Here is a 20145-nt window from a genome sequence, read left to right as displayed (position 1 = left end):
AGAAAGGAAAAGAGAGATGAAGAACGACAGGAATGTGTATATATATACAAGAAGAAACCACAGAAAGGAAAAGAAAAAAAGGCCAATGTAAATGCCATCAGACGTAGATGTATTGAACCTCAGCACACGAATGCTGGAAGGATCTCAGAAGCTTCTGCACGCGAGAACCCATCCAGCCGGAATGGGTGCCGTTCTTAGCGACACCTGCAAAGGTGGTCGGGGCATGTTTGCAGACGCGATCTTCTTCACTGAAGGTGTACTGCAAGCACTCCTGATTGCGAGCACAGACTTCCGCACAAATATCAGCAGTAGGGATGACACCGGCAGCAAAGTCGATCTTGGCGCCGGAGAGGTTATCCCAATCATCACGGACGGTGAAGGAGTCATCGTAGATCAGTTTCTGGTAGACGTCGGCGTGTAGCATGAGGGCGTTTTTGCCGCTGGCGAAGAATCCACGGTCGAATTTCCACATTTCCTCGATATCCTGGGGCTGCATGTGGTGGTAGGAGATGACTGGGTAGCACCAGGGCTGGCGACCGTAGCCTTCGGAGAAGTGGTCGATCTCCCACGGGCGTGAGGTCATCATCATCGGCCAAGCCCAGGTCAAGTCCACGTTCACATCGCGCAGAGCCCGTGCCAGGGCACAGTCTCCGGCCCATTCGTTGGCGGTCATTACTTCCAGGTCTGCTTGGGCGCGGGCGCGGTAGCTGCTTAGGCGTTGCATGGTTTGGCTGGATAGAACGATGCCTGCTCCGCCGTATCCGAACAGGGTTTCGCCAATTTGCATTGGGCTGCCGAGGTAGTACTGGCGGGTGTGGTCGAGGTGGGATAGCCAGTTGACTAGGTTCGGCCATACCATGTACGTGTCGGCTTCTAGGAAGACGTACCACTTTGCATCTGGCATGACCTCCAGGGCCTGGTCGATCATGGGGAGGAATTTCCACTTGTCCAGCTTCCATCCAGGGTTGTTGACTTTGCCTAACGGTCCGTTTGTGTCGTCGCCCCACTCGTCGTCGGTCAGGCCTTCACGGCCGACTTCTTGGAGGCGGCGGTAGATGTTGAATTCGGGTTCTTTTTGCATGGTTGCGTCGCTGACGTTGCGGAGGACGTCATAGGTACGGATTCCGTTGTTTGTTTCTTCGTAGTCGGAGAAAATGGCAAAGTGTGGGACACATTGGAAAGTAGTGGCGAGGTGAATGGGCACTTTTTCGAGGGATTCGGTAGCTCCGGTCTTCAGGACGACCATGACATTGTCGAGGCCGTGTAGCAAATGACCACATTTGTCCTGGAGATTCTCTGATGTTTTCTCGGCGGCAATATTTGTCTCGGGCTTTTCCTCTCCTACCACGATGGTTTCTGCACCAGATGAAGATAATGGCTCGGAATCCGTGACTGGTATGGGGTTGGATTCAGGCAGTCGAAAGAGGTAATAAATCAAACAAAATGTAAGGAGTGGAAAGACGACGAACATCCATCGTCGTGGAGAATTGAACATGATCGCCGATTGTCGCCAATTGAAAGACAATGAATGATAATTTAGGTAAGAATTGAAAAGGATGAGGCCATCCAGCTAACGAGAGGAAGTCGAGGACTGAAGAAGGGATCATGCAAGCGCCGGGGCAGAAAAAAAGGGACAGTGATCGCCTGGAGAGCAAACCAGTTCACCTCGGCGCGTAGGACGATCCATGGGCCGGGAGAACAGGCACCCCCCATTGCATTCGGTAGCAGCGCTCCCTCGATGAGCTTGATAGGCCAAGTGCCAAGTTCATTGGGGAACGATCAGCAACCACGCGGCCCATGGGCCAACGAGGCTGTGGCGTCTCGCAGGGCCTGTCCGCTGCCCCACGGGAAGCGTCATCGCTTGCGGCACTTAGGCTCATGTCAAGGCAATGATCGACTTGGACTGCAGTGGGGGACATTCAGGAGGTTGAAGATCGTAAGATTAGGGGTTCAACGTTTCGAATTACATATTGACGCCATACTGTGAAGAAATGACCAAAGTGACCAAAGTGATCCAAGTCAAGCTTCTCGTTTGGAGTTGAAGCTTGAAGTGAGTGACAGGCGCCCTGAAACCGGATCACCGGCTGAGATCGACGCCCGATCGATCAGGCATGAAGTCACGGGTGTTTCAGGTCTGTTTTGTCTGTTTGTCTGGTTTACGCTGTTTGCCGGCAGGTTAAGGGGTTCGCCGTTCTCTTGTGGAGCCCTAATTCAAACTCCAATCAAACTTTCAATATTCCACTTCTTTGCCATGTCACTGGATATGGGTTTGAGGTTTTGGCTAATTTATTTGAAACGTCTGAACTGTGTAAAGTATGACCCATGCTAGGTAGAATAGAATAAATATACGGCATCAGTAGCAAGGTATATTCCCGTAAATTTGTACGTTATGTAGCTATGAGAGAATATTCAATAGACTCATACTGTACAAATAGCCAATATTTGAGTTCTGGGGCGGGCTAGATGTGGGGTTTGACCCGAAAAGGAGGTGAACTATAGATTCAATTGCGAAAGACCCCTATAAAGCTATTGCCTCGGATATACGTATATGACTGGAAGAAAGAGGATCCGACCTCGTGTCGTTGGTGTGTTTCAGTTTGAGTATGTCGAGAAAAATACAGTAAGAGCTTAACAATCTAAACATGCCATAATACATGCAATATACGTATTCAAGCTATTCTGGCTACTTCTGACCCCACATCCAACTCCCATTTCATGTTTGTGAAGCCTCCACTTTGGGGGACAGGTACTGGCATGTTCATAACTTCGTCATCTTTGAGTAGACTGAACTCCGATCCCATGAATTGCATTGGAGCGGTAAGTAGCAACTTGAATGTACAACCTTGCCCTGATTTTTCTTGTAGTTTTCTTTGTCTGTGTGCTAGTCTGATTAAGCATCGAACCAAGATCTGCGTGTGCTCGGATGTCTGCTCACTGAAAAGATAGAATGGCAGATTATCCACAATACAAAAGACAACGGCTGTCGAGTGGAGAAGTTTCAAGGCAGTTTTGAATCGCCGCAAGACATCATCTAGACTGTTATTTTCGAAATCACCGAGAGCGACCAGACGCTCCAGATTGGTGTCCTTGAATGAAGAAAGCAGCTGCGCAAGCAGATTATTGATAATCGCGGTTGCGGAATTCATAGTATCCTCGCGATCCGTGTGCTCACCACAGAAGAAATGCACAGCTGCAACTTGATGTTTGCCCTTGGAATTTCTCTCTCGTAGCAAATCCAGTGTATAAACAAGTCTGGCAGACAAGAAGCTCAGTGGGGAGTGAAGCTGTGCGCTGTCCATGTTCCCGTTGATGACCAGGATGCGGGAAGCTGGAGATGTGATCCATGAGGCCAGGTCGCTTGAGGACAGTGCGTACACACAGCAATCTTGCTCGCTCAAAAGTAATGTGTAACCGTGCTCGTAGTTCTCTTCGACGTCAAGTTGAATCCGTTTCGCGTTGAAATCAAGCCTTGACAGGATTATATGGTGCAAGTCACTTTGGGTATATTCTAAAACCAATGATGAGATTTGCAAAAGTGGCAAAGACAGAATTCGTGCTATATCTTACTTTGACCTGTCGCCTCTGGTGCATTGGCAGATAAACACATCAGAGGGACATATGCCGCATCATATGGTTGGTCTTGATGTAGACGTGTTAGATTCAGTTGGACGTCATAAAAGTTGGATACTTACTCCTTGCCCAGGCTTCTCTTATTACCAATGGCATACTCTTCAGTGCTCCATACAGTTCATTCAGTATGAAAAGCATTGATTCATCTCTTTCTTCCTTGCGCTTATTGCTTTCACGCGCCCATAGAGCTTCTTCTCGAAGGAACTGCTGCGACCTAATCTGCTCTTTGTGCGTCAATAGCATGAAGACTTTCATACTGTCAATTTCTTCCTTGATGTCTCTGGTACCACTGCTGGTTTCTTGCAGCATGCTCTCACAACTTTCTTGCATCTCCAAAGCGCAAATCCTGGCCTCTTCATTGAAGGCGTCTCGACATTTTCGCATGTCACCCAATTTTCCCATGAGATCTTCTTCGAAGCTGGACTGTTTGAATAATGCCTCTATAGCTCGCTTTGTGGACTTCCGGCTGATGTAATGCAGTAAATGGCCTAAGGTTGTTAGAGTCGCCGCGTAAAGCGCATCACTCAGATCTATAAGTCGCTGAGAGGATCTGTATATTCCAAGAACTCGTTGCGCTCCATTTAATAAGACTGGAATATCGTGGAGCCCGCTGAGAGTGGCTTCCTGGATGCTTTTCATTCTCTCAGCAGCCTAGTTGCGTCAGGATTAGGGCTTGGGTGACTAAGGGACGTGACCCGGGATCATGGGCGTACCTTGAGAATCAATTTGATCCCTCCACAGACAACAGACATATACTGGGACTCAGTTGGTAGCAGTCCTAGCCACTGCTCGACGGCTGCTCCGTTCTCGCCTAATCCCCCGAACGCTTTTCGGACTCGACCCCAGACCCCAGCTTTCTTTCCTTTCTCGTAGTCGTCGACTGCTGTATCAAGCATTTCCCACACATCGGCCAATGTGTGTATTTCATCAATTTTGACGCCGGTTCTGTACTTTGGTTTTGCATCTTTCTCATAGTCCCGTAGCGCCTGAATAAACTTTTGTTCTTCTTCAGTAACCACAGCCTGCCGTTGAGAGATTTTCTCACTAAATATTTTATGAGCACTTTAGCTTGAAATATTTGGGAAATATTCCACTCGTCTCACATGTCCTTTATTTTAGATTCAAACTTAGCGGCGACGAATTGTTGCGACTTGGGGTCAAACTGCGCCAGGGACGCCGGTAGACCAAGCCCATGTTCTTCTTCCGAAGTGTATCTTCTAGTGATACCCTCTATGGTGGATTGAATGCGCTGATTTTCTTTCAGCATGAGCTGGATACTTTGCCCCGGAGAGTGTATTGGAGAAAAGTCTGGCGGTAATTCTGGCATCGCTCCCTTTGTATGACGAGCGCGAGCTATAAATGTGGTTGTCTTTTATGAGATATTTAGCGTAGTCTGTTCTCGCTGTCAAACTAATCTTTAGAGAATGGCGGGGCTAGCCCGCGAGGCGGTCTTTAGCCCGATAGATGGATTGGTTCGCTTCGGATAATCCAATAATCTTGTGGCTACGGCGGTTGGAATGCGGCTGGGTGAGATTTCAGCTGCTAACGCTGCAGCCATAAGCCATGCGAGAGCAACGTGTACACGCTATAGCTTGTTTCTCTCATATGATGGGCTCGAATGCGTTATTTCTGTCGGAACCGCCGGGAATTGCATTTTTGTGGATTATCAAACCCCTCTATTGGTCTTTATTGCTGCTTGGGCATGCCTTCATTCTGCAAAGAGATTGAAATAGTAAATACCCCTCCCTCATTCGAGTGAGTTTCCTGTGTTGAGAATTAAGATGAAAGCGGAAATATTGACGACTGAAAGAGGGTAAAATAAAGATAATCTTTTGAATAGATCACTGAGTTGTTTAAGTCTGAGGATTCTCACCAGTGAGGACCCTGTATATAGCCAAATTATTTCCCTCATTTTAGTCCTAATTAGATTCCTCAAGTGATGAATCACAACAGCGGTTTTGACATGTCATATTCTGACATGGATCATTCCTGCCGCCAAAATTCTCAACATCATGTTGGGCAAACATAACGAGCCGTTCCGCTCCTGCAAGAGGGCAACATAAAATGTGCCGGATGAGATAAAATAGCACGAGACCTATCAGATTCTTGCCATTGTGTCAGATTTCATTCTTCTCAAGGTCAAAGTTTGATCTCCTGGCACCCATTCCAATAGACGTCCAGCTTTCAGTTACAATGTCGCTCCTAGCGACCGAAACCAGCACAGGGGAACCCCCCACGCTTGCCAGTGAAAACACAGACGTCCATATTGTTGAGAAGGAGGCAGTCCAAAATGAGCGCCTGACCTTTACATTGAACGAGGAACAAACAGAGATAGGTAAATATAAGGCTCCTGCAGCAGCAGAAAATCCATATTCAGAAGCCTCGTCCGAGGAAAAGGGTCAGTAAAGTATCATTGACGAAGAGGTGGAAGTTTGAAAGCCTTGCGTATCGCTAACACCAACCAGATACGGAGAATAGCGATGATGATGAAGTTGTCGTATGTAGAAAGAGAGCAAAAAGAGAAAAGGGGATCCTGAAAAAGTACAAGGAAGCATCCAAGCACTTCCGGTCCCGCGCAGGTATCACCTATGTGTCCGACAAGCTATGGAAAAAATACGAGAACCTTGCTGTCAATAGCCATATCTATGTGGGAACGACAGACAATTCTGGGGCAACAGATCAGATGGCAGGCTCGCCATCAAACTATGCCGGAGATTCAGCGATCGAGAAGAAGGTCACACTACCTGCTCGGATTTGTCTGATGAATTACAAGCTTCGCAACGAAATGTCAAGAGTCTGTGGAATAGAAGATCTTAATCTTTATCATGTCGCGCCGTTTCGAGCCATCGTTCCGTTTGAACAACAATTTCGAGCACGACTGAAAGAACTTGAAAAGGAATTCTTGGAAAAGGCAGATCTTCATCCAGACAAACCTGCCATCACACGTTCCAGAGTGTGGCTACCATATGTTTTTTCAGTCGGAACTGATTTGAGCTCTGATGCCGATGGCTCAATTATTCCTGGCAAGATACGAGACATTTTTGATGATCTGGATGAGTTCCGAGCCATTTTAGATGGATTCAGAGCCTTGATCTATTTATTTGACAATGACCTGGCGCATGTAGTGCGAACATATCATCAGGCACGCCAGGGAACCTTAACAACTATTCCCTTCTCGCACCTCTGGTATATATTCTGGCCAGGACAGGAAATCGTCAGCCACCAGAACTATCGTCAGGTTTATCGCGTCCTGCAAGTCTGCGGTGGACGCCGATCCCTTGATCCCAAGAGCCGAACAAGCCACACCGCCGGTTCTAACCTTGTCATCAGCTGTTTCCATCTTGACTATGATGGTATAGAAGTGGGCCCTCTTCGTGTCATTTTCCACATCAGACCCTATGTTGGGGAGCTCTCCGTCAGTGCGTTAGATGTCTTCCCCTTGGAGTACCTTGGCCAGTCCGCCACACTGAACATCACCTTACGTGGTCGAAATTTTGTTGAAATTGCCCAAGTATCTCACAGACACTACAAGGGGCTTAACCTAAGGACTGATAAGTTCCATAAGCTGGAAGAGGTTCGTAATTAGCTCTCTTCAAACGCTACCTGCAAAGGGTTCTCAAACTAACCAAAGCCTTCAAAGATCGATAGTGATGTTGTCATTGATTATAAAATGGCCTTACGCAGTGAACAGCCAGGCATTGAGAAGCCTGATCTTTTCAGAAAGTTGTCCTCCAGTCAATTGAGGATGATCCAGATGAGACAAGGGAGAACGAATACCAATACGATAATGTAGATTATGAGCAAGCTGAGTATCTAAAGTTTATTCAGGAGACCTCGTTGCTTGAGTTTCGCTTCCCCGAGGAGCTTAAGGAAGATCATCTGATTCTTCTCCCGGCCAGAGTATATGGATATGTCTTTTTCAGTCGCAAATGGTGTATGTGTTCTTTCAAGTCTAATAACTTGGTCAAATCGGCTGATGAAATTTAGACCCATTGAACGTCGAATTATTGACCGAGGTCCAAAGCATCAAAGAGGGAGAATATGATGCCTTTGATGACCTGGTTCTGCCCAAAAGGCATCGAAACATTATCAGAGCATTGGTTAAAACACATGCCCGCGCAAAACCAGCCTCAAAAGCAGGGCTAGCAAAGGCTTCCACTCAACGGGAATTTGATATTGTTAGAGGCAAGGGCAAAGGCCTTATTATTCTCTTACACGGAGCACCTGGCGTTGGGAAGACGTCAACGGCTGAATGTGTCGCCGCCCACACTGGTCGACCGTTGTTCCCGATCACTTGTGGTGATATTGGGGGAAATACTGCACAAGAGGTTGAGAAAAACCTGGAGCGGTTCTTTGAGCTTGCCATGGCATGGGGTTGTGTGCTTTTGCTTGACGAGGCTGATGTTTTCCTGGGCGAGCGTATCAGAGGGAATATTCATCAGAACAGTCTGGTTTCAGGTGAGTTGCATATCCAGTGATACCCCTTGAGATACATCCCTAACTAGATTAGTCTTCCTTCGAGTACTCGAGTATTATTCTGGGATCCTGATCCTGACAACAAACCGCGTTGGGCAATTCGACGAAGCAGCTACTTCCCGAATTCACTGTGCCCTATACTATCCGCCATTCAACCAAGAAAAAGCCCTTCAAGTCTGGCAGAAGAACGTGGAGCGACTGGAACGTGCAAACGAGACCTCCGGAGTCTCTATCATACTGGATAAGAAGAAAATCATGAAATTCGCCAAGCTGCAATGGAAAGCCGGCACTCGCTGGAACGGCCGCCAGATCAAAAACGCATTTCAAACAGCTGTCGTACTTGCAGACTGGGACAGCTTGAAAAAACCCGAAGAAGAGCCATCGGCTACTAGGCTGCGGATCAAACACTTCAAGGCTGTAGTCAAGACCAGTAATCATTTCGAGTCGTATCTGACGTCTGTACGAAAGTCTGACCAGGAGCGCGCGAGGACCTACATGCTACGGAGAGACGATGTAAATCAGAGCTTCGTGGACCCTGATAGCCTGGAACAGATCTCGAAAAAGGCTGCTCGTCCGAAATGGCCGGGTGCGGAAGACTCTGATGATTCCGCGGATAGCGACGATGATCTGGTATCTGAAGAAGATGAGAGTGAGAGTAGTGACAGTGAAAGCGATTCTGAGCCCTCCAAGAAAAAGGCAACCAAGAAATCTAAAAAGAACCAAAAGAAGAAGGATAAGGAGAAAGAGAAGAAGACGAAGAAGAAGTCTAAGAAAGCACCAGAGTCATCTGAGTCCTCCAGTTCATCTGATAGTGAGAGTGACAAGTCATGAGGATAAATAGTTGGCCCAGCAGTTTGATCTGGTATTCTATAAATGTCAACTTTACTTTGATTGCGAGTTTCCTGACACCTGGTTTCATATTTTGTCGGACAATACAACATTAAAAATTTGCAGAGCTACTATCTTATTCAATACATGAACTGGAAGTCTCTCCAAATATATATTCCAGGGACTCTCTATACTGAAAATCAAACTAACAATTGACTTCTGCGGGCCTTGTTTATTATTCAATCATGAAGTGTGATGATATAAAAATTAAAAAAATATAGAACATATACAGAGAAAATACATACAAAGCACCTCGTATCACTCATATACAATCATTTGCCCAATAATTATGCTTCTTGAGCTTGCATGCGCCTCTTGCGCTCCCACAGGAAAACAGGAGTAATTGTCAAGACAATAGCGACACATAAAACAGCAGCCTGAATTCCAAAGACCAAGCCGAGTCCATTGCGTATGATCCAGGCTGGCTGGAAGTATCCCACTGCGAATCCGCCGCAGGTACGCCACATGTTCAGAATCGCTGAGACACAGGTCGATTGCTCGGGGTATTTCTCTAATGCATAGGCAGAAATGGCACTTTTAAATCGGGCAATGATTAGTCCACTACTTCAAGTCAAGAGAATGTGATTGTCAACTCACACAATAGTCGCTACCATGCCGATATTCACCATGATCCAGCCGAATGCCAAACCTATCCAGTGCTTGCCGAAGTGCATGGTGAGTCCGTATGTCAAGAGACCACAAGCCATGCTGGCAATTGGGAACCAAACACCGTGGAGACGAAGCTCTGTTCGCCAGGTATTGCTGTGTCGTTTGAAGATCCAGCCATTGAAGAAGTGACCAAAGGCCCACCCTGAGATCCGTGAGAAATTATTTTTCCAAGGAGAGGAGTGTCACATACCACAGAGAGCCCCGATGACACCAGCAAATCGCATAGATGACGCTTCAATGGTGTCAAAGAGATAAGGCGGGCTGTGCAAGAAACTATCGATAGTGGTTGTAATTCCTGGAGAATTAGCATAGAGAACACCTTAAGATAAAATGTAACTCACCAATGGGCCATGTAAATGTCACCAATATGGCGAAGCCTACCACTCGTGATTAGCAAGTACTATCGAATCAGATTTTTAAGCCTTACCAGTCATCAGCAATGGAAACTTGAAGATATAGACCACAACCATTCGACACCAGTATGTCAACGTCGATACCTTGGGGAGTGTAGTATTTCCGATGCCAAAGTAAGAAGCAAGGCGCGACGGACTGCCTCTTTGATCATGCCTATAATATGTTTCATAACCAAATAAGATGACCATAGCCGTGGACACGCCATAGATCGCTGTAAGTACACCAAAGGAGGTGCGCCAATCTGTTCCAGCACCGATGTATCCTGCTATGGCAGGACCGAGGAAGGGGCCGACTAGAAAGGTAGTTCCCCTATACCGGTCAGTGTCAAAGTATCAGCGTGGCATAAGACATCCTACCAGATATTGATCATACGCGGCCATTCTGCAATGAGATTAGTATGAATAAGTAAGTGGATGAATTGACATACCAGCCGAGGTGTACATATCATGAATGATAGGCAACCCAATAACCTGAGGTACAGTTCCAAACAGACCTTGCAGGGATCGGAAGGTCGTGAAAGTAGACCAATCATTGGAAAGAGTCGCGCCCAAAACCATGAACATGGTGATCACCTGAGGCCATAGCCAGATCGGCAGACTACGTGCAGCTGTCAGTGGGACTAGTCCCGCGATAAAACAAGGCTGATCGCGCTTGAGCCTAAGCAGAAGAGTAAGCCACTCACCGACCATAGGCTTCAATAAGAGGCACCGCAAAGATACCCCCAAAGCCCTGGAGCAGGATGCCGTAGTTCATACTTGTCGCTGAATGGGTGATACTAATGTCCCAATCCATGGCTTGCTCCGTGATCAGAGTCGAGCCCCAGACCATTGCGCTGCAATTCCTCTCCGTCAGAATCCAAATTCTCATGCCTAAGCGGGAAGTTGTGAGACAAAGATTGCATACCCATCTGCCAGCAATGAACTGGTCATTAATGATATGAAGAGCAACGTTTTCCTCGATGAGCTCCAGTTCCTGGGATTCAGGGGATCTTTGGACTCAGACTCATCCTTGAGATCTCGAGCCTCCAGGGACTGCAACGAAGTGGCATTCTCCATTTCGCGCATACTTGCGATCGTGAACGGTTTCTCCATAGTGTCGTCGTACTATGCACACTACCTATACCAAGAATAGATCCGAATCCAGGAAGATAATTCCGAACAATCGATAGTCCAGCAAGGAGGTGGAAGAAGGAATGAAGATCTTTCTTTTTGCTCTGTGTGACGGGCAGTGAAGGTTTTATGCATGGGCGGGTTTTGGATTCCACACATGGAAATCTCGCGTGGCTTTTGTCGCGCAGTTGAAATCAAGATGAAAACCGCAGGAGACTGGCAGACCGGAGGAATGGCGTCGGAGAGATCAAAGGGGATGATCCATCGTGTCTGAGATCTGTTGGATCAGAAAGTATACGAAAGTATCCAGGAATGAATCTATCACATCCCGGGCCCTAATAAAAACCGCACTAGTCGATCCTTGCAGTAACGCCATACAATAATCTTATTTTGAACAATTTAACTCTTGGGTTGGACTTTCAGATTCTCGGCTCTACTTGGCCGATCAGGCTTTTGTGACGCCCCTTGCTTGCGCATAACGCCCCGACTGCTTTCCTCCAGTAACACACAACCAGGAATTCTTCTGTGCATAGTGGGATAAGGGAGGCCCATAATGAGCTAGTAGCAAGCGCAAGATACAGAAATCAAGCCCCTCTTGGGTTTCTGTACATTCGGAATTCTAGCCGGTGCGCAGATCTGTATACTTCGTAGCTCATAGATAGAAAGCCATCCAAACTCCATATAATAAGATTTACTTCCATAAACTCCTCACCAATCTCAGCCATCACCATGTCTCTCCTAACTCGTATTGCCAGTCTGTTGGGCCTATCCCCCCCCTGCCCCAGTTGCGCCGCCCGGTGCTGCGCTCGCAGCAACGGTCACCGTGGTAAGTGTAACCATATCTCGGGCGTGTTTAGCATCTAACTCGATCGCAGCCTGCTTCATTGGGATTTGTACCGGTTGCGATTCATTTTGATCTGTTTGATATTCTCGTGACTCTTGGTACTTCGGCGACTGCCGAGGAGGTGACGACGACCTGCAATGCACGCATCAAAGCCCGAAACAACAATGAGCCAGAGCTGAGTACGTGTTTGATGCCTGTTGGCTGGTCTGCTAATTCTGCATTTCTCATCCTGTTATTGCCGAGATTGGGACTTTGATACTGACAAGGGCTCTCTCTAGGTATCAGATTAGCCTGTAGGCCCAGCCCGTATGTATAGTATAGACACGACTATCTACTGACATACTTTTCTGCAGCGGATACACTCTACATCATGGCCGGACTGGGTTTTGTCGAACGCGTGGATGAGGACAGGTTCAATGCAAATGCCATCACAAAGCACATGGTCGCCATGCCCTCTGCCCAGCATGGCGCCCTGCACTTGTTTGTCTCCCCTCCCCCTGCATAGACGCCATTGGCAGAAGGCTAACGACCATAGCACCACCGAGGGCTTGATGGCTGGAGCATTCCTGATGAAGAAGCTCCAGGACACGAACTTTGCTTACCCCTTCGCGGATGCAGACGGGCCCTTGCAATACGCGTATCAGCTTATGGGCCAGCCAGAACTGGCCGCCCAGCACACGTACTCCATCATGGAGACCCAAGGGCGCATGGACAGCTTCAACCATTTTATGGTGGGTAAGTTCCTCAAATTCGGCACATTTCCCGAGCGGGTCAAGGCCATGGGATACGATCTGGACAGTGCATTGGCTGTGGAGGGTGACTCGGGCTCGGCTGCAATGGTCGACATTGGTGGCGGTCGAGGCGAGCTCCTGCTTGAAGTCCAGGCTGTGTATCCGCAGCTGAAGGCAAGTGAGCTTATCGTGCAGGAGTTCAATACCGAGATTGACTGTGTGCCTGGTGTGCGCCTCATGGAGTGGAATTACAAGGAGTCAAGCGAGCAGCCTATCCGCGGGGCGCGCGTTTACTCCCTGCAGCATATCCTGCATAACTTGCCTGATTTGGATGCTGTGGCGTTGTTGCAGAAGATTTCTAAGGCGATGGCGCCTGGGTCGCGGATCCTCATCATTGAGTACGCGAAGAATTTGACTTATACCTCGCTTCATGCGAGTATGATTGCCCTGTATGGTGGACGGGAACGCAGTGCAGCTGAGTGGCGACAGATGGCGAGTTTGACGGGACTCAAGGTGACCTTTGAAGCGTATATCCAGGCTGGGGAGTCGTTGGTGGAGATGAGGCGAGATATTTCTTAGTTCATAATTTAGTTCATAGTTTAGTTTATGGTTCGGAGCTCATACTGTAGTTAGTGGGTGAGAATTAAGCCTCGGTCGTGGCAATACCATCTCCTCCGTGTTTCTATCACTCGATGCATCATCTCGACTCGTCACATTGATCACCCGGGGCTTACTCTTCAAGCGACCGACAAGTGATCAGCGCTTCATAGTTCGCGCCAACGCTGATCTGAAGGTCTGAGAGTGAGATTCCCAGATCTACGATGCAACTGTTTTCATCTACATCGACTTTCTATAGATCTACAGAGGGGCAACAACCCATTGTGTTACAGTTGTTTTCAAATATGACTACAGCATCGCGTTTGTTGTCCCATTTCCACGTCGTTGGGTTGCGCTATTGAAATGAAGTCTGACATCCCTTGCTGATACAGCATGGCTATTGCATACGCTCTGGAATGTCATCCGTATCACGCCTCCACATGGTCCCTGGGGATGGACTGGGCGCGTTTCCAGTCAAAGTGCAAATAATGTGATCAAAAGCTAAAGAAGAAAAAAGGTTTCCCAAGCTCGGATTGGGCTGGACGTGCATGAACTCTTCCGGATCACGGAGCAATCTCCCTTTCCATAGGAGATCAGTTCCTGAATCAATAGTGTCAATCTGTGTGTGGCGGACCCTGATTTCCATCCCTTGTTTAGACCCTGTCCTTTCTTCGGCTCTCTCCGACCGCAGTCCTAGTGTCTTGAATCTGGTCCAGCTTCTGACCTATAGATCCATTAGCGAGAGAGCGTCGGCATGAACTTCATTCCCAGAACCTTCAATGCAAACCTTGTGCCAGTCTGGTTCTGATATATCTGATCTCTATGCGCATCCATGCGCGCCCACCTTATTCCCTCACTACTGCGTTGTACTGTATTTGTGCAATGAGGAGTATTTGAATTGGCTGCTCGCGCTGCAAGATCTCGACGACCTCTTTGACACTGACATTTGACACTTGATACGTCTCGCCCTTGCGTTTCACCTTCATCATGGAAATTCCAAGGCCTGTTGAAGGGGATATTGATATTGGTATGTTTCATGGCGTCATGGCTGTGGATATCGACTGATGTTCTATAGGAACGGGAACGTTCGAGGCCTGCTGGGTATGTTATGAATGCTTGGCTCTATAGCGTAACTGCTAAAGTGACTGCTAACTTGCCTAGGTCCTGACGACCGTAGTCGGGGTGGCATTGTTGTTCCGCTATGCTATCAAAATCTGGGTTCGCTGGGCTTTGCCTCAGGTTACTGCGCCCGGGCGAGTCTGGGGCATTGAAGATCTATTCTTCCTTGTCGCGTATGGATTCGACGTAACTCATATGGCCTTCATTCAGAAGAGGTGGGCTTTCAATCTCACTACCTCGCTGCTAGTACTGACTCATCTTAGCGCTAATTGGGGCCTTGGTCGCCATTTCTTCTACTTGACAAACGAAGAAAGATCCCATGCTATGAGATGGGACTTTCTGTCTCAACCGTTGGCTGTCAGCTCAGCCATGATCTCCCGAACAGGCATGATGTGGTTTCTGTTGACTTGCTTTGCTGCAAGTGACAAAAAGATCCGCATTTCGATCATTGTCTGTGCCATTGTACAGGTTGTAGCCAATATGATCACTATTGTTCAGATTGTAGTGCAGTGCGGTCCAAACCCATACTATGTGGTTCGTATTCTTCATTCCGCTGTCTGCGTCAAACTAACGTTGTCTAGACGAATCGAGTACAATACTTCCATTACATGTGGACTCCCCTTCCAGAAGATGGCTCAGTCCAGTGCCAGTCACCCTCTGTCCAAACTACTATTGGCTTTGTGCAAGGAGGTAAGTTCTCAAATCTATCCGATCAAACTTCTTTCACTGACCAATCCAAGGATTCAACACCGTCATTGATTACTTCCTTGCAATTCTTGCAGCTGTAGAACTATGGCAGTTCTTCCTACGAACTCTTCACCGCAACCCTAACCTATCCTTCTGGTCCCAGTTTGGCAGGATCAGTGGCACTGTTCGATCCCGTCGTATCTGGCAAACCCTCACTCTCAGCGGACCACTACTTCTCTCTGGCTGTGCTTCTATTGTGAAGACATATGTAAGAGCCATACATCCAACGAATGATACAGCAGCTGATCCACCCCACTAGAAACTCAAGTCCCTCGGCGACAGAGCAGACTTCACCTACAACATTGTATCATTTATTCTGTGGGTAAAGTGAGTGTCCTCTGACCACCCAAACCATCAACGTCGACCCTATACTAAACCCCTCCCAGAATCGAAAACTACAGCATCCTACTCGCCTCTTGCGCTCCAGTAGCACGTCTCTTCCTCCGTTCGTTCGTGGACCACCGACGTGAAGGCCGCTCACACGGCTATTGGTCACGTTCTCGCTCCTCGGAAAACAAAGACCAAGACACAGAGTTAAAACGCCGTCGAGCTCGCGCCAAGGATCAGTGGCTCGACTCGTCGATGACGGGGACGAACATCGCGAATGACGAGGAAAACCCTGCTACTCAATGGGAGGGACATGATTATGAACGCTCTGAGAGTCGTGTTTCCAGGGCCAAAATGCCCGAGCATCTTGATGATGGGTGTGTTACGGTGAAAACTGATATTGTTGTTCAAGTTGATGATGGGAGGTCTACTTCTTCTGGTGGAGCGAGGTTATTACCTGATGGTGGCGAGGGGCAATCAGATCGATATCATTGATGTTTATGGATATGGATATGGATGTGGTTCTGTGGTATATATGTAGACCTTTTATAATTTAATACTGGATGAACAATGTTGGACAACATGCGATATATCCAGACTGGCAATGCAAGTAAGCCATGTGAAAATCCACAGCCTCAAGGTCTCGTATTAAAAAGTAGTTTGCAGTTCTTCATCCAGGTTCGCGATCGGGAATTCGGAGTTCTGGGTGAGTGTTGATGGAAAGCAACTTGATGGCACAGAAGCATTCCACTATCTCTAGATATAGTTGTTTGCCCGGAGTCGTTATCCATGAGGAAACACACTCTCTTCATCCATTTCACTCCTCGAAGCAAGTCATACGTGGAAACTTTTTTGACATAGCGTTTCAAATGAGACAGGACCTCCTGGATACATACGAGTAAGTGAATGTATCGCGGCAGCATAACTGACTCTGGGGGGATTCTTACTTTCACGTGAGAGATCTGAAAGATCTGACGTCGACACAGACCTTGGTCGGTCTAGATCAGCCATCTCGGGTCAGATTCCAGGGGGCTGAACTAAGGATACGAACTGTCATCGGAGCTATGAGAAAAGAAGAAGAATGGAAGATGGAAGAAAGAGAAAAGGATAGCAGAGAGGAGTGAGGAAAGGGAAGGGAAATGAAGAATGAGATCACAGCGATTGAAGTATATACATAGGTTAACTTTATCTCTCTCCTTAGATTCTTAGGTTTAAGTCACCGAGTCACTTTAATCAGTCTCGTTTAACGTTAATACTCAAGCCTCCATTTCAACGTATCAGAACAGTTTGCATATAATAATGTGATTACAGACACATTTTGACACTCGTTACTTAGTGAAAATAAAGGAGTACTTGACTATATCGCAACCAAGAGAACCAACATAAACATAAACAAAATGGCGCAGCCGACAAGCACAGCTGATGCAGATCAGCCTGGACATCTCCATCGGCTTGCCGATCTTTGACGAAACGCTGCAGCCTCACCAATAATCATCATCCGTCACACACATCCGGCTGTGTCAACGCTGTCAGATTCTTGGCAAATGACCTGGACAATTATAGCACACTTGTACCTCGTAGTCACTCAAAAAGAATTCGATCCAGGATTAGAGGCTGAGATATAAAGACCACAATTTGCTCTCACGAAGATCTCACAATAAAGTCACAGCATACTGAACTCCTGCAACCATGAACCGACCTAAACCACGCAAGCGCTTCTATACAGACCTAGCAACAGTCCTCATCCTCCTCTCGACCTTTGCTGGCGCTGTGACCCTCCAAACACAATTCGCTCTACCAGACACATGCAACGGCTCTCGCGCCCGGGCCCTGGTCGCCTACTCGTCGCAGTTCTTTCTCACGAGCCCGATAGCCGTCTTTGCGATTTTCATGTGTTTGCATGGCTATGACGATGATCAGATCATCGAGGCCGGGCGACACGAGTTTATTCAGTGCCAATTTGGATTGACCGGGATCATGATTATTGCAGGATTTCTGCTGTTGGATATTGCGACGCTTTTTACTGGTGCCAATTATTTGGGACCGGCTGGGACGGCGCTCATGGGTGTTTTTGTCCTGGGAACGGTGGCTTGGGGTATTGAGGATCATTTGCCCAAGGTCAGGGTTGGGAGAGATGATACGGAGGCTGTGCCTTTGCGGTCTGTCGATGAAACGGACTCTTTGAGGATATTCTTAGGATTAGACAAGTCTCAACCTATTCCTAAGGTTCGACTTGTGTCTCGATGGTCGATCTGTGGACTGGTGGTTCTGGAGGCAGTTGGCATTCTGACATTGTTTGGGCTGGGCATCGCCCAAACAGTGACAGCGTCGCCAGATGGCTGCGAGTTAATGTGAAATGAAGATAGACATGAATTTATGATACTAATGAGAAGTGAACTTGACTTGTAACTCATAGTTAAGTTAAAAAGTATCCTGGAAAGCGATGACATAACCATCACGTGCATTCATAAAGAGACGCGCAATCGACAGCTTCACACTTCAACAATGCCATCCAAGAGCTATCCTTATCGCCGGAGTTCAAATGCCTCGGAAGATGATTTCTTCGATATCCCCGACGAACCAGTTCTGTCAATAGCCAAGCGACAGCTCCGTCGCATTCGAACATGGGTCACACTCGCCATCCTGGTCCTGTTTATCATGTGGCTGCGCCGTGAACCACCTCCGCCACCACCTTTACCCCATATTCATTACGATGAGGTGGACTGGACACGTTATGCATATACCCAGTATGCCACCTCCGAGGTCTACATGTGCAATTGCTTGATGGTGTTTGAGGCATTGCATCGACTCGGGAGTAAAGCCGATCGCGTCCTGTTTTATCCTGAAGAGTGGGATCTCATTGTTGAAAGCGATACGGATCGCGTGAGCCAGCTATTGTTGGAGGCCAAACTTGAGTACAATGTGATACTCATCCCTACCAAGATCGAGGGGATCAAGGACCCATCTGGTGCGTTGGAATTGAAATTGGAATTGGAGATGCGCTTGCTCACTCCATGAAACACTCGTACTAACCATTCATTGAACAGGCGCTGGATCCGAGTCCTCATGGGATACCAGTAACACCAAGCTCCTGGCTTTTGGCGAATCCCAATACGAGCGAGTCATCCACCTCGACTCCGACGTGCTCCTGCTGCAAACCATGGACGAGCTCTTCTTCCTCCCTCCCACCACCGTCGCAATGCCTCGCGCCCACTGGCTCCTCCCAGAAGCCAAGATCCTCTCATCTCTCCTAGTCGTCATCCAGCCTTCCTATCACGAATACCTTATTGTAGCTGGTGCCGCGGAACCCGCACTGAACGGTCAAGTCAAGATGAATCTGACCGATCATCGGTATGACATGGAGCTATTGAATGAACTATACGGAGACTCGGCGATGGTTCTCCCGCACCGGCAATATGGGTTGCTCTCGGGCGAGTTCCGCGCCAAAGATCATACTCGATTCCTGGGAAATGACCACGAGCAGTGGGATCCCGATCGCGCGTTGGCAGAGGCCAAGTTTGTTCACTTCTCAGATTGGCCTATTCCCAAACCTTGGATCATGTGGCCGCAGGACATGCTGGCGCGGGAACAGCCCAAGTGCGACGAGAACCCTGGGACCGCGTCGGAGAGTGGATGTCGAGATCGTGAGGTCTGGAAGATGCTCTATGATAAGTATCGGAGGAATCGAAAGGTATGTCAATATGTCAACCCAAGGAGTTCGTCCGTCCTATGCTAATGCCTCACAGGAGATCTGTAAATTGCTCAGCTATCCCGCGCCGGTCTGAGCAAACCCTATTGTAAGAATATGAACTGGCATTTCTATATGATGTACAGTGCAAAATATAAATGACTTGATGATTCCAATGAAATAAACCAAAATGAAGGGATATCACAGAACATAACAGTAACGTACACCGAACCCATGCAATAAAAAAACATGCAAAGCATCACGCATACCCCATACCCCTCCTCCACCAATGCCACACTCCCCTCTTAGCCATAATACTACCAAACTCCTTAACACTGTCCACCTCATCAAGACCAAGCGCAATGCCAGTGCCAATCCCTGAGTCGTCATCTTTGTCTTTCTTATTGCCAATCTTAAGATCCCCCTCCCTTCCACTGGATGTATTTTCCCCGGAATCCGTTTCCACTCCCAAGACATCAGGCCTAGTAGCCAATTGAAAGTCCTTGTATCGCAACTTTCTCACCACATCCACCCACATCTCCACGCGATCCTTCCCCACACCCTCGACATACATGATGCCCGGACACCCGCCGGACCGGAGGAGCACGGCGCATTGGTGGGTGTCCGCGGCGCGTTTGAGGGCGGCGACCTTTTTGCGGGAGGTGATGTGGTGGGTGCGAATGAGGGCGTTGTAGAGCATTGAGAGGTATGCGCAGGTGCAGGAGTAGGAGTAGGAGTAGGTGTGAAGAAGTTGGGAGTGCGGAGCTGGAGCTCAAGCTCGAGCTCGGGAGAGGCTAATCCAGATTGGGAAGTGGGTATACCTACAGTATGCAAATGTCTTCTCCTTCTTCTTCTTGTCTTTTCAGTTCTTTTGATGCTATCAGTCTAAAGAGTCTAGATAGTCTA

General features: G+C 47.9%; 9 protein-coding genes across 9 annotated transcripts; 5 read left to right on the top strand and 4 right to left on the bottom strand.

Moving 5' to 3' along the window:
• Positions 1–97: 97 nt before the first annotated feature.
• Positions 98–1495, bottom strand: N7511_005227 (uncharacterized protein; the record flags this gene model as incomplete). Its single annotated transcript, XM_057127604.1, has 1 exon — positions 98–1495. One exon carries the CDS (start codon positions 1493–1495, stop codon positions 98–100), a length of 1398 nt encoding a protein of 465 aa, XP_056984121.1.
• Positions 1496–2669: 1174 nt separating this feature from the next.
• On the bottom strand, positions 2670–4897 carry N7511_005226 (uncharacterized protein; the record flags this gene model as incomplete). The annotated part of the gene is made up of 5 exons (XM_057127603.1): positions 2670–3508; positions 3568–3639; positions 3693–4281; positions 4344–4674; positions 4734–4897. 5 exons carry the CDS (start codon positions 4895–4897, stop codon positions 2670–2672), a joined length of 1995 nt encoding a protein of 664 aa, XP_056984120.1.
• Positions 4898–5823: 926 nt separating this feature from the next.
• N7511_005225 (ATP-binding protein) lies at positions 5824–8937 on the top strand (the record flags this gene model as incomplete). Its single annotated transcript, XM_057127602.1, has 6 exons — positions 5824–6028; positions 6096–6127; positions 6179–7204; positions 7351–7564; positions 7618–8088; positions 8141–8937. 6 exons carry the CDS (start codon positions 5824–5826, stop codon positions 8935–8937), a joined length of 2745 nt encoding a protein of 914 aa, XP_056984119.1.
• Positions 8938–9281: 344 nt separating this feature from the next.
• Positions 9282–11168, bottom strand: N7511_005224 (putative MFS transporter; the record flags this gene model as incomplete). The annotated part of the gene is made up of 9 exons (XM_057127601.1): positions 9282–9528; positions 9592–9805; positions 9854–9958; positions 10005–10040; positions 10091–10386; positions 10434–10458; positions 10505–10674; positions 10760–10909; positions 10981–11168. The coding sequence occupies 9 exons, from the start codon at positions 11166–11168 to the stop codon at positions 9282–9284; spliced, it is 1431 nt and encodes a 476-aa protein (XP_056984118.1).
• Positions 11169–11915: 747 nt separating this feature from the next.
• N7511_005223 (putative O-methyltransferase) lies at positions 11916–13340 on the top strand (the record flags this gene model as incomplete). The annotated part of the gene is given in 5 exon segments (XM_057127600.1): positions 11916–11931; positions 11942–12012; positions 12062–12261; positions 12352–12510; positions 12566–13340. 5 exon segments carry the CDS (start codon positions 11916–11918, stop codon positions 13338–13340), a joined length of 1221 nt encoding a protein of 406 aa, XP_056984117.1.
• A 1005-nt stretch (positions 13341–14345) lies between these two features.
• On the top strand, positions 14346–16046 carry N7511_005222 (uncharacterized protein; the record flags this gene model as incomplete). The annotated part of the gene is made up of 8 exons (XM_057127599.1): positions 14346–14385; positions 14434–14459; positions 14520–14692; positions 14741–15011; positions 15059–15167; positions 15218–15432; positions 15484–15551; positions 15611–16046. The coding sequence occupies 8 exons, from the start codon at positions 14346–14348 to the stop codon at positions 16044–16046; spliced, it is 1338 nt and encodes a 445-aa protein (XP_056984116.1).
• Positions 16047–17240: 1194 nt separating this feature from the next.
• N7511_005221 (uncharacterized protein) lies at positions 17241–17906 on the top strand (the record flags this gene model as incomplete). Its single annotated transcript, XM_057127598.1, has 1 exon — positions 17241–17906. One exon carries the CDS (start codon positions 17241–17243, stop codon positions 17904–17906), a length of 666 nt encoding a protein of 221 aa, XP_056984115.1.
• Positions 17907–18056: 150 nt separating this feature from the next.
• Positions 18057–19336, top strand: N7511_005220 (uncharacterized protein; the record flags this gene model as incomplete). Its single annotated transcript, XM_057127597.1, has 3 exons — positions 18057–18519; positions 18599–19242; positions 19298–19336. The coding sequence occupies 3 exons, from the start codon at positions 18057–18059 to the stop codon at positions 19334–19336; spliced, it is 1146 nt and encodes a 381-aa protein (XP_056984114.1).
• A 162-nt stretch (positions 19337–19498) lies between these two features.
• N7511_005219 (uncharacterized protein) lies at positions 19499–19939 on the bottom strand (the record flags this gene model as incomplete). Its single annotated transcript, XM_057127596.1, has 1 exon — positions 19499–19939. One exon carries the CDS (start codon positions 19937–19939, stop codon positions 19499–19501), a length of 441 nt encoding a protein of 146 aa, XP_056984113.1.
• Between the last annotated feature and the right edge of the window lie 206 nt (positions 19940–20145).

The sequence above is a fragment of the Penicillium nucicola genome, assembly GCF_028828085.1.
Source record: "Penicillium nucicola strain IBT 29836 chromosome Unknown utg000005l, whole genome shotgun sequence".
Taxonomy (NCBI): Eukaryota; Fungi; Ascomycota; class Eurotiomycetes; order Eurotiales; family Aspergillaceae; genus Penicillium; species Penicillium nucicola.
The sequence above is the reverse complement of the archived record's forward strand: the minus strand, read 5'-3'. Positions and strand labels throughout refer to the sequence as shown.